The sequence below is a fragment of the Camellia sinensis genome, chromosome 13 (assembly GCF_055761805.1).
Source record: "Camellia sinensis isolate YWXY chromosome 13, ASM5576180v1, whole genome shotgun sequence".
Taxonomy (NCBI): domain Eukaryota; kingdom Viridiplantae; phylum Streptophyta; class Magnoliopsida; order Ericales; family Theaceae; genus Camellia; species Camellia sinensis.
In genome coordinates this window covers 94,640,763-94,654,011 of record NC_138973.1, presented here as the reverse complement: position 1 = coordinate 94,654,011, position 13,249 = coordinate 94,640,763, and the positions used below count along the sequence as shown (strand labels likewise).

The 13,249-nt window shown below is 41.6% G+C and overlaps 1 protein-coding gene across 1 annotated transcript; it reads left to right on the top strand.

Moving 5' to 3' along the window:
* Positions 1-5,519: 5,519 nt before the first annotated feature.
* On the top strand, positions 5,520-6,512 carry LOC145805567 (uncharacterized). Its single transcript, XM_082900728.1, has one exon. It carries the CDS (start codon positions 5,520-5,522, stop codon positions 6,510-6,512), a length of 993 nt encoding a protein of 330 aa, XP_082756854.1.
* Positions 6,513-13,249: the final 6,737 nt, after the last annotated feature.

The window sequence follows — 13,249 nt, the reverse complement described above, 5'->3', positions numbered from 1 at the left end:
CCAGTACTTTTGCAGGCCTCAAGGGTCCGCTCGAGCGGGGAAGTCCACGCTCGAACGGGGACCCTGTTTTCTGAAATTTTGAAAAGACATTTTGTGTTTCATTTTCTGTTCTCTTTCACTTCCAAGTACTCTTAGGCATGCATTGAGCATTGTAATTGAGTTAAAGAGATAAGAATGAAGCTTAAAGAGGAAAATGTGAATTTAGAACGGATCGAATTGTTTGTGACCCTTTTGTGTTCATGGAATGTGTAGGGTCGAGCTCCAGGAAAAACCAGCCAACTGATCACTGTGAGTAATATCTTAATAGAGATATCTGAAATTTGTTGTTGTCCAATTGCTTACTTCTATGTAAGTTTTATAAGTTCATTGATTCGATTGGTGGACAAAATTTGCCATGCCAAATGAGTGGGCCAGAGGCCAGTCTGATCTGAATAATAGAATGAATGGGCCAGAGGCCGTTTTGACATGAATGAATGGGCAGGAGGCCGTTTTGACATGAATGAATAGGCCAGAGGCCGTTTTGACATGAATGAATGGGCCAGAGGCCGTTTCGACATGAACGAATGAATTGGTCAAAGGCCAGTTTGTCATCTGAATGGGCCAAAGGCCGTTTCGACACAAATGAAAGTTTGAATTGGCCAAAGGCCAGTTTGTCATCTGAATGGGCCAAAGGCCGTTTTGACACAAATGAAAGTTTAAATGGGCCAAAGGCCAGTTTGTTCGGAACTGCAGTCACTTGACCTAAATTGTGTATATATGTTAAATAGAAATATGAATTGGGCCCAAGGCCGTTTGAAGCATGCTGTTCTACATATCGTTTGTATAACTTCTGTATTTGATATTATTCACTGGGCTATCGCTAACGCTCATTCATGTGTTTGTAGGTGAGCCCAGAGAAGTCCAAACCCAGCCCTAGTGAAGTCTATGTGGAGCAACAAAGGTTTTGGGAGAGTCAGCCCTTGTGTCTCACGCACAAGACCGTCTTCGCCCTTTTGTTATGTATTCATATTTTGTCATGTTGGCGAAGACTTTGCATATGTTGTATATGGTCGTGATGGGTTGACTTAGATTTATATGATCTTGTATGTACAGAACCTTATGTAGTACATATTTTGTTGTGAGTTATTAATATGCATATGTATGATTTGTTATGATGTGCCATGTAAGCATAGCTCTATGGAAAAAGTTTTAAATTGCTTCCGTTTGGCCCCTATTAACTCTGTTAAAATACGTTTGGTTTGGTTTGAGGCTGTAGGTAATCTCATGATTGCTGGCCGGTTATGTCCTTAACCTACGGGGGCGGGTTTGGGTCATGACAATGCCTGTGGGTGAAGGTTGGATTACTTGAATTGGAATAATTCATTGAAATACGAGTTTTAAGCCCACTTGAGAGTGGCAAAATCATGTTTTCTTAAGCCCACTCGAGGGTGGCTAATCCACGTCTTAGCCTACTTGCAAGTAGCACCTTCAAACCATTTTCAAACAAACAAACATGAAATGTTTTGTTTCAACTTAGGCGATTTAGCCTATACTTGTGTGTTGTGCGCATCACATAGTAATTCTAGCTAATAACCGGAATAAGAACACATTTGTTTTCAAAAACAATATATCATGTTAGTAAAGGCCGATCCTTTGATCGGGCGAGCGGTGGTGCTCATTGCATGACCTTCTCCTCTCGTACCTAAGTTCCCGAGCCGAGGCAACTTTGGTGATGACGGACACGTGGTCTTAGGCACGAGTCAGGGTTTCTTAAATTCTCCCAAAACAAAAACATTTAGGTGGCGACTCTGTATCTGGCAAAGCAGTCCATGTTTGGCACTTCTTTATAAAAATCAGTTTTCCAAAACGATTTGCCGGATTTGGACTCTTTGGTGATTTATCGGTCTTGCATTGTACTTTGTGAGATTAGATTCAGAACCGCGACATTGAGTCTAAACTATAGTAGTAGCTAATGAACAAAATGGATTTCGCGCCATCATGGCACGGAGTCGGGACGTTCGGGCACATTTACAGGCGGGAAGTTGAAATGATGACCGAAAGGCGTGTGCTTTGACATCCGCGTTGGAATGAGGTTAGCCGCCGAATTTCAGCTCTGACTTTTCGAGTTCGAAACCAAACACACCAGCTAATTGTCGTTAGTGGAGTGTTTGGGAGGCAATTGTGGAGACCGAATATTGGGAGACGTAAAGAGGCCGAATAGTTGAACCTGGAGAGTCGAAATTCATATATCGCATTCAGCCCCGTCATAGACATACAAATCCAGAGGTACCCTATTCGGACAAATAACCAGTTAAGTAAGGGGCCGAGTGAAGAGCGATTTGCAACAAAAGGAGCCGAGTAAATAGTTATACGACGAATTGAAGGTGGGCCCAGCCCTTAAGCCCAAGAAAGAAAAGATATAAATAAAATAGCATCATCCAGAGAGAGGTATGCGAGAATTATTACGCTTAACTTAAGATACAAGTAACTAAGAGAGCATACACTGACTTAACCGTCAGAGTGCTAATTCCAGCACCCCCGACCGGAGTGTTTATTCCTTTTCAAGTTGTTAGCTGAGGATCTCGAGCATCCCAGTGGATCAAAAGAGTATTTCTAAACCACATCCCCACAAAAGATTAATGGAATATAGAGATAGGATGATGATAACGAACTTAACCTTCTCTTTGTCTTAGAAACATGCTTATATCCTTTGTTCATCATTTCCTTGTCCACTCCGACCTGTCATGTTGCCCGAAAGTCTATGTTCTAGCCTGCCTTGTTCATGGTGAGGTTGTTCTGTTCCGACGTGAAGGGGTTATCGTATTAAATGCTGCAGGGAACCTCATTAATGGCTGATGTGTGGTGTAATAACTTTGCAGGATCTTTGTCTGCTTATGTGGCTGGTTCTTCTCTTGACACGTGTTTAGATGTCATTGGTTTTTGGTGCAACGTTGGGCTCTAATAATGTTGGGCTTTAGTGTTTGAATCATGCATTGGGTTTTAAGTGGTAGGCCAAAAACCCCTATGGGCCCACATATGTCAGTAGTCCCCCATTTCCGAGTGCAGCTTCAGTCCAACGAGGGAAATAAGGAAGAAAACGGGGGTTGTGGCTGGTCGAGTGAGAGAAGACCGACTAGAAGGAGGGCTGACCGCAAAGGCTGCCTACATCTAAGGAGAGCGTGTCGGACGCACGGCCAACCAAGTTCACGTTGTAAGAGGAGGCACTGTGGGGGGAGGGGAGGCATGATTCAAACACTAAAGCCCAACATTATTGGAGCCCAACATTGTATCAAGAACCAATGACATCTAAACACGTGTCAAGAGAAGAACCAGCTACATAAGCAGACAAAGATCTTGTAGAGTTATTACACCACACATCAGCCATTAATGAGGTTCCCTGTAGCATTTAATGCGGTAACCCCTTCATATCGGACCAGAACAGCCTTACCATGAACAAGGCAGGCTAGAACATAGACTTTCGGCCAACATGACAGGTCGGAGTGGACAAGGAAATGATGAATAAAGGATATAAGCAGGTTTCTAAGACAAAGAGAAGGTAAGTTCTTTATCATCATCCTATCTCTATATTCCATTAATCTCTTTTTCTGACTTGCTCGTCGAAGGGTTCGCTGGGGGACTCTCGTTCCCCGTTGGACTCTTGTGCAGGTTTCTCTATGGATCCAGCGATTAGACAACGGTGTGGGAGACGTGGATCAGCCCGACCCGTCTCTCTGGGACAAGTAGTATCATCAGTTGGCACCGTCTGTGGGAACCTTTCACTCCGTGTGACAATTGTGCTCATTGTTGCCAGAGACCCATTCCCGATAATCCCTCCCTACCACCCACCAAGGTGGATGGTCATAACGAGATCCATGGCTTCTCAACACAATGTTGTCGTCCCCCAAGACGACCCTCCTAACCCAAACAACCCACTTCAGTATTTCACAGAACTCACCAACAGCATCAACCGCCTAGCCGAACAAAATCAAGCCTTGATCAATGCTTTGCTTCAGCGAGACCTCCCCGTGCCTCCTCCACTACCACAAGATATCCTACCTAACCGAGAACGAACCCCGAGCCATCCCTTCCAACAAGCCCCCCCTCTAACTTGGAGGGTTTGCGACCTCCTCCCCAAGACATGAACCCACCACCTCGGGGTCTACTTCCATCGGCCCAAGCACCTGCCCCCGAGGGAGTGGCTAGTAGTGTTCAGCCTCCATTGCATTCTGGTGGTGACAATGTTCCCATCTGGGATGCGGAACTCCGATCTATGAAACTCCAGCTTCAAGAAGTCATGCAGAACATGCAGAATAAACCCTCCACAACAGCCAACTCATTGTTTGTCGCCTCCATCAGGGACAAACCTTTACCTCTTAAGTTCAAAATGCCCTCGATCGACTCTTTCGATGGCACAACGGACCCAGTCGACCACTTGGAGACTTACAGGACCCTAATGGTCTTCCATGCATTCCTTGATGAGATCATGTGTCGGGCTTTCCTCGTAACGCTTAAAGGGTCGGCCTGACTATGGTTTAGTCAGCTACCAACGGACTCCGTCTCTACTTTCCAGCACCTAAGTGATTCCTTTCTTAGCCATTTCATTGGTGCCCAACACCAGCGGCGTCCAGTGACCCAACTCCTCAACATCCGTCAGACGGAGGGGGAGTCGCTACATAGCTTCGTCACTCGCTTAAACACCGAAGCCTTGCAGGTGGTGGAAAAACAACGACAAGGTCATTCTCACGGCTTTCATGGCTGGTTTACGGTCATCTGGCTTCCTTTTCTCACTCTCCAAAAACCCTCGAACCTCTACGGCAACCCTCATTTCCAAAACCTAAAAATACATGAACACCGAAGATTCTCTGGCCGCCTGCCAAGATTTTATAACCAAAAACCCAACCCTCAGAGAGAAGAAAAAAGAATCTGAAACCAGAACCACCCAATACACGTAGCAAACACCTCAGTATACCGACCGAACTGCTCGAGCCGACTAATTAACACCTACCCAACCGCCCGATCGGTTCGAACGGTACACACCCCTCAATTTCCCCATGGAGCAAGTCTTAAACCAGATCCAATGAGATTATAACTTAAAATGGCCACAACCCTCGCGGTCTCCTTCCAACTGGCTAGACCAATCCAAATACTGTCGTTTCCATCAGGACCACGCCCACAACACCGAGGAATGTGTTAACCTTAAAGACCAGCTAGAGAGCTTGATACGCCAAGGGCGCCTCAGTCGATTCACGGCAGCCCGTCCTCAGCAACGGCCAAGGACCGAACCTCCTAGGGGCAACCGCTGACACACCCCTCTCCGACAACCAGCACAACCTAACCAAAGCAATGATCGGCCCCCGCCACAACCCCGAGCACAAGGCAACCCTGCTCACCCGGTTGGAGAGATCATAGTCATTACTGGCGGACTTACGTAAGGAGGACCATCCCGTTCGGCCCAGCAAGCCGAACTCAGAAAAATCAGACAGGGCTCCGACAAAGAAGTCGCGACATTGGATTGCCCCTTCAAACACCCCGAACAATGGATGGAGCCCATCACGTTTACGGAGGTCGATTACACGGGCATCTGTTATCCTCACGATGACCTCCTCGTCATATCTGCTCTCCTGTCCAATTACAAAGTTAGACAAGTGCTTGTCGACAACGGCAGCTCTTCAGACATCATCTTCCTAAATGCCTATCGCCAGCTCAAAGTCAGAGAAGAAAGATTGTCCCCTCTCCAAACCCCACTAGTCGGCTTCACAGGGGATCAGGTGACCTCCATAGGCTCTATCGATCTTCCCATCACCATCGGAGAGTATCCACGGCAGACTACCAAGTTACTCACTTTCCTTGTCGTCGACTGTCCCTCTGCTTATAATATCATCCTCGGCCGTACAGCCCTTAACGCTTTTCAAGCTATCACATCCACATACCATCTGGCCGTGAAATTTCCTACCAACCTCAGGGTCGGCACTGTGAGGGGAGAGCAGACAGTGGCCAGAGAATGCTACGCCGCTTCACTCAAAAAGGTCAAACTAAAAGAGGCCATGATCATCGAAGGACTCGACGTCAGAGACGAAGACGAGTTAGTCAGAGGGGAACCAGTGGAAGAACTTGTTAAAGTCCCCATCGACCCTGCCAACCTAGCAACAACAGCCAAGATCGGCAGCCAACTATCCTCCCAAGCCAAGTCCGACCTTATAACCATCCTGACCGAGCACAATGATGTATTTTCCTGGACCCATTCCGACATGTCGGGTATTGATCCCTCCTTCATCACTCATCGTCTCAGCATCGAGCCCCACTTTCGACCCTTCCGCCAGAAGCAGCGTGTCTTTCACCCGAAACGCAATGCCCTTATTGCTTCTGAGGTAGACAAACTACTGGAGGCACGGTTCGTCAAGAACGTGGACTACCCCAGATGGCTGTCAAATGTGGTCCTGGTCCATAAAAACAATGGTAAATTGCGACTCTACGTCGACTACTCCGACCTTAATCGAGCTTGCCTCAAAATAGTAATCACCTCCCCCGCATAGATCTGCTTGTCGACACCACTGTCGGACATTAGATGCTCAGTTTCATGGACGCCTTCTCCGGCTACAATCAAATTCTGATGCACCCAGTTGACTTGGAACACACCTCCTTCATCACAGACAGAGGAACTTACCACTATCGTGTTATGCCATTCGGATTGAAAAATGCCGAAGCAACTTACCAACGGTTGGTCAATGTCATCTTTCACCATCAGATAGGTCAGAACATGGAAGTCTACGTCGATGACATGCTTGTTAAGAGCAAACTATCCTCTGATCATCTGACAAACTTGCGAGAGACCTTCGAAACCCTACGCAAGTATCAAATGAAGCTGAATCCGAAGAAATGTGCCTTCGGCGTAGGATCTGGGAAATTCTTGGGTTTTATGGTCAGTCAGCAGGGCATCGAGGCCAACCTCGAAAAGATCAAGGCCCTGATAGAAATGCAATCTCCCAGGACAGTCAAAGAGGTTTAACGGCTTACCGACAAAGTCGCCGCCCTCAACCGTTTTATTTTCCGCGCAACAAACAAGTGCCTTCCCTTTTTCAAAGTGCTTCGATAGGCCTTTGAGTAGACCATCAAATCCGAAAAGGCCTTTCAACAATTGAAAAAGTGCATGGCCAACCCCTTTACTCTCTTAGGCGCTCTCGGGCGAGACCCTCTTTCTCTACTTAGCCGTATCAAATACTGTAGTCAGTGCGGCCCTTATCAGGGAGGATAGCTCTGTCCAACGTCCAGTTTATTACATTAGCCGAGCTCTCAGGGGGGTAGAGTAGAACTACCCTCTGCTGGAAAAAATGGCCCTAGCCTTGGTCATAGCCTCAAGACGACTCCGACCTTATTTCCAAGCTCACTCCATAGTGGTCCTCACTGATCAACCTTTGAAGAAGGTAATGCAACAACTAGAGCTGTCCGGCAGACTTATGCAATGGTCTGTTGAGCTCAGCCAATTTGAAATCTCTTACCGATCTCGAACAGCGATCAAAGGACAGGCTGTCGCCGATTTCATCTTGGAATTCACCAATCCCACTACAACCATGCCCCATCTGCTAAGGCAATTCAACACTGAGGCAGAAGATCCCCACTTCTGGACCCTCAATGTCAATGGATTATCCCGCAAAGAAGGCAATAGGGCTGGTCTTATCCTCACCGCTCTTGAGGGCGGTTATTTCAAGTGTGCCTTCCGTTTCCTGTTCGACACCAGCAATAATGAAGTCGAATATGAGGCCTTGATAGCAAGTCTTCGCCTAGCCAAAGAGATTGGTGTAAGCAATATCCAAGTGTTCAATGACTCCCAATTGATCATCAAGCAAATTACGTGGGAATTCGATGCGAAGGAAAACACGATGTGAGCCTACAGGGATATTGCACTCCCTTTTGTTCGCCTTTTCAATACTTTCCATATCAAACACATCCCTCAGTTAGAAAACTCCAAGGCAGATGAAATGGCCCAATTAGCTTCGGCCGACCAGTCAGACCTCAGCCACGGCGTCCATCTTGAATACCTGGCCCACCCGGCTACTTCGCCAATCCAGAAGGAGGTTCACTTCCTCCAAAACGAACCTATCCCATGGGGTGCAAACATCTTTTTGTTTTTGACAAGTGGAGAGTTGCCGGATGATAAACAGCAAGCTACCGAAGTCAGAGCCCAGTTGTCCAATTACATCCTTATCAGCGGCCTACTGTACAAACGTGGATTTTCACACCCATACCTCAGGTGTCTCGGTCCTGCTCAAGTGACCTATGTGATGAGGGAAGTCCACGAGGGCGTGTATGGTAATCATTCGGGTGCTAGGTCACTGGCCCATAAAATCCTTGCACCGGCTACTTCTAACCTACTCTCAACCAATATGCCACAGAATTTGTGCTTAAGTGTGATAAATGACAGCGCTTTGCCAACATCCTCCATGCTCCACCTACAGAACTGATTACACTCCGCAGTCCCTACCCATTTGCCAAGTGGGGCATCGACTTAGTTGGTCCGTTGCCCACTGGTAGGGGCCAAACCAAGTTCGCTGTAGTTGCCATTGATTATTTCACCAAATGGGTGGAAACTGAACCCCTCACCACAATTACTGAACGGAACACAACTAGATTCATCTGGCAATCGATCGTATGCTGATTTGGAATCCCTCAAGCCATCATCTCAGACAATAGCAAACAATTCGACAATGCCAAATTCAGGAAATTCTATGCCGAGCTCCACATTAAGCTATGTTTCTCTTCCCCAGGTCATCCCCAAGCCAATGGGCAAGTACAAGTCACCAATCGCTCTCTCCTAAAGGTCATCAAAACTAAGTTGGAAGCCGCTAAGAGACTCTGGGCTGAGGAACTACCAAATGTACTCTGGGCTTATCGAACTACCACCCGAACCCTTACTGGAGAGACCCATTTTCGCTTAACATACGACGCTGAGGCAGTCATCCCAGTGGAAATCGGCCTCCCGACCCCGAGGGTTTTGCACCCGGATCCAGAACTAACCGAATAATTGCGTCGGACTGACTTGGACCTGATTGAAGGGCTCTGAGAGACCACTACTATCAGACGGCGCGAGCTAATGATACTACTTGTCCTAGAGGGACGGGTCGGGCTGATCCACATCTCCCATACCGTTGTCCAATCGCTGGATCCACAGAGAAACTTGCACAAGTGTCTAATGGGGAACGGGAGTCCCCCAGAAAACCCTCTGACGAGCAAATCAGAAAAAGAGATTAATGGAATATGGAGATAGGATGATAAAGAATTTAACCTTCTCTTTATCTTAGAAACCTGCTTATATCCTTTGTTCATCATTTCCTTGTCCACTCCAACCTGTCATGTTGACCGAAAGTCTATTTTTTAGTCTGCCTTGTTCATGGTGAGGCTGTTCTGTTCCGACGTGAAGGGGTTTTCACATCAAATGCTACAGGAAACCTCATTAATAACTAATGTGTGGTATAATAACTCTGCAGGATCTTTGTTTGTTTATGTGGCTGGTTCTTCTCTTGACACGTGTTTAGATGTCATTGGTTCTTGGTACAACATTGGTCTCCAATAATGTTGAGTTTTAGTGTTTGAATCATGCATTGGGTTTTAAGTGGTGGGTCAAAAGCCCCTATGGACCCACCTATGTCAAAGTACATACACTAAAAAATATTTACAGAAAAGCAATGCATTATTCAATTTTTTTTTATTATTATTATTATTATTATTGTTGTTGTTAATTCATCCATATAAGAGTTGAAAATAAAAGACAATATTTAAAACAATGGCTCCACCATATTATTTGGCAAAGTTTATATACGAAGACTTACGAATACACATAGCTCAATTAGACAATCCAATACGCAAATATGGATAAATTTTCTTATTTTTATGGATAAAGTCCCACATGATATTATTGGAGGGAATGAAAATTAGATTTGTTTTAATTGATTCATAATACTTATTAGTTCATAGTTGAGTCATAGTCCAATTTATAGTCGATACGGAGAATTCACGGTTGATACAATCATTTCATGACCATTACAGTCTATTCAACTGTTATAAAATTATTCTTGCAATTGAATATTTTTTTTTTTTAAAAAAAATATCACGGCCGCATAAACTTATTTTTAATACATATTATTTGATAATCTTAACCTGTTACTCCATGATCAATACTAATTAATTAATTCTATGTTGTTTGAAAATTGAAAAAACGAGGACCTAGACCATCATGCTTCTCAAATGGCTACTCTCTCCCCCCTCTCTCTCTCTCTCTCTCTCTCTGGTTTTGTTTTCTTATGTCTTCGTTTGACGTGTCAATTTTTTTTATTTTTTTATTATTTTAATCATAAAATGATAAATTAATTTTTTTCATCTAATAAGACAAAACATGACATTCAAATTATAATCATTTTATTTTTTCTTTCATCAATTAAAAAATATATTTTAAATAAAATTTTTTAATTCTAAACTAAAATAATTAAAAAAATTAAAAAACTAACCCCGTCCAAACAGATATATGTAAATCTTCCCTCCCCTTTTTCAAGTCTTGTTGCCATGCTTTCAGTCTCCACAACCCCCCAACAAGACCATCATCACCCAAACCACTCCTCCATCATTCCTATCTATATATGAAAGAAAATATCTACCTATGGCTATGACTATGTTACTAAAAAACAAAAAGCAATATTCTAGGTGAAGTTGGGGCCTATAGCCTAGCCTAGCTAGCCTTTATACTTTCCTTTCATCAGCTTTGCAACATTATAAAATATTTTATTGAAAAGGTATATATTGTTAACAGCATTTTTATATGAAAAATGATTTGGACCTCTAAAAAAATAATTTTAATGTACTTTTAATTTGTCTTTTTCTTTTTTTATTTTTGTCTTTTACTTCATTGTTTTTTTTTTTTTTTAATTCCCGGACAGCTCATTAGAGCTGTACGGAATGACCTCTAATTAAAGGTATGTAGCAAGATTGTTTTTATATTAATCAAATTTAAATTTATCTGGATTATTTGAATTTATGCACATCAATGGTTTTATTAATCATTTCAATAGTTGTTTGACTGGTCATTCGAGAGGATGTCGGTTGACATTGCGATTGACAAGGGTGATTCCAGTCGTTTGGACAATCATCTAGGAAATCATCCGGCCAAATATCCGTCTTATATAATTCGAATAATTTAGACAAATTCAAATTCGATAGATTCATCATTTTTTATACTGCTAACATGCTATATCTTTCTACATATTTATTATATAGTAAATAGATCAGAATTTGATCAAACAATTAACATATGAGATTGAGCACAAAGTGACTAACAGATTTCAATTTTTATCATATAACAAATAATAAAAAATAAAAAAATATATCATATTAATTTAGTCATGTGATATATCGACGTAAGACTAGGGATTTTGTGTATGTGTTTCATGATTTGTTCAACTTACTGTTTCTTTATATATCTCAAAATGGTATGACATGTTCCCCCCCAAGGGGAGCTGATCTGCTTAATCTGCATTCCTAGCATGTTAGGCTGCATAGACTCCCCCACCACCCTCTACCCCCTCTTGGGTCGACATTCATGGCCCAATAGAAATATGGATGATCAAATCAAACCCCACGTATCAAAATGATAGTTACACATAATTAAAATATATAAAATAATTTAAAAATATAATGTATAATTGAAATTCATTTTGAATATCGTATAGGCCATATTCACATAGCTTTAAATCACATGGTACACTTTTTGTGCAATTATTTGATTTTTAATTATGTATATGTAGCACTGTTATGTATGGTATTTAAAAAAGCAAAACGTTATTGCTACCATACCATTACATAAACCAAACATAAATTGAAATATATAATACATATGAATATATATTAGATTTTATACAACTTCTTGTTGGGGTCTATTTTTGAAAAATTTTATTTACTTATATATGTTTTGTTTGCGATTATGTGATTAATTTCTGTGTTATAGATTTATTTAAAAATAATTCATGCATACATGCCAGTGTGCTTCATGGGTAGGTAGATTGTTTATATTTTTATATGGCCAACTTGAAGTCATTTTATGCAATTCATATCCCAACAAATAGATATACTTTGGTTAGAAGATCATTCATGGTGGTTCTGTGAGAGGATTTTCCTTGCGTGTGTTATTTGGTTTTGAAGGAAATATAATACTATATACACCGCGGAATAATTATATGAATTCAATTATACCTTATGAGTAAATAGTTTGCATAATGAATCCAGCTTAGAAAGATAAATCACGAACACTTGAAGCGATGGAGTAAAACTATCAAAGTTTTGCCCATACCATTCACAGTACAAAGACAATATAGTTTATAGGAAGAGAGTACATATATTTTTGTTGTGTGAAATACAGAACCCGAGAACCATAGGATAGATATATTATCCCACATAAAAATATCTAATTAATAATTATCATATAATATATTATATATTGACAATTATCCCATATCAAGATTATCCTATATCTTGAAGAACAAATATAATATGTTATATTATTTGGATCTCTCTTAAGCGGGTTATGCTACCATGGGTGACCTAATTGGATCCGGATTCTAAACGTGACCCAATTTCCATTAGGTTTGAATATTGCTTTTTTTGGGGGACAATATCAACTCCTTTTTTTTTTTTTTTTGTTCAATGAAATTTACATTGACTTATTGATATGATATTTAGGAGTAAACTTCTCTCCCGTTCATGAAAATGGACTAGATCAAACAATTTATATTTTGTGGTTTATCCAGAGATAATTTCCATAATTTAAACTGTTGATTTACATAGTCCAAGTAGATTATTCATGTAAAAAATTAAATTAATCAAATATTGATAGTCATGTGATCAAATCACAAAATCATTAAAACAAAAAATATATATTTTCAAAATCGTACTTGACATTCAATCAACTTGAGTAGTTTTTTTTTTTTTTTTTTTTTTCAATGATCTATTCGGTAAGATAAACTGTTTGAACTAATAAAAAAGACCCAGGACAAACTCACAAAATCTAAACTACACTATCCAAATTAAAGTGCAGATCATATTCAATTTACATTTGATACGATACCAAATTTAAATTTACACTATACATTCAAATCCAAATCACTTCTAACATTGTGTTTCTATGAATTTTTGGCTTTAAATGGACATTTTTGTTAGTATTTAGTTTCAATAAATTTAAAACAAGAAAAAGGAAAATTGAAAGTCAAAACTCATAAAAAGTAACGCTACA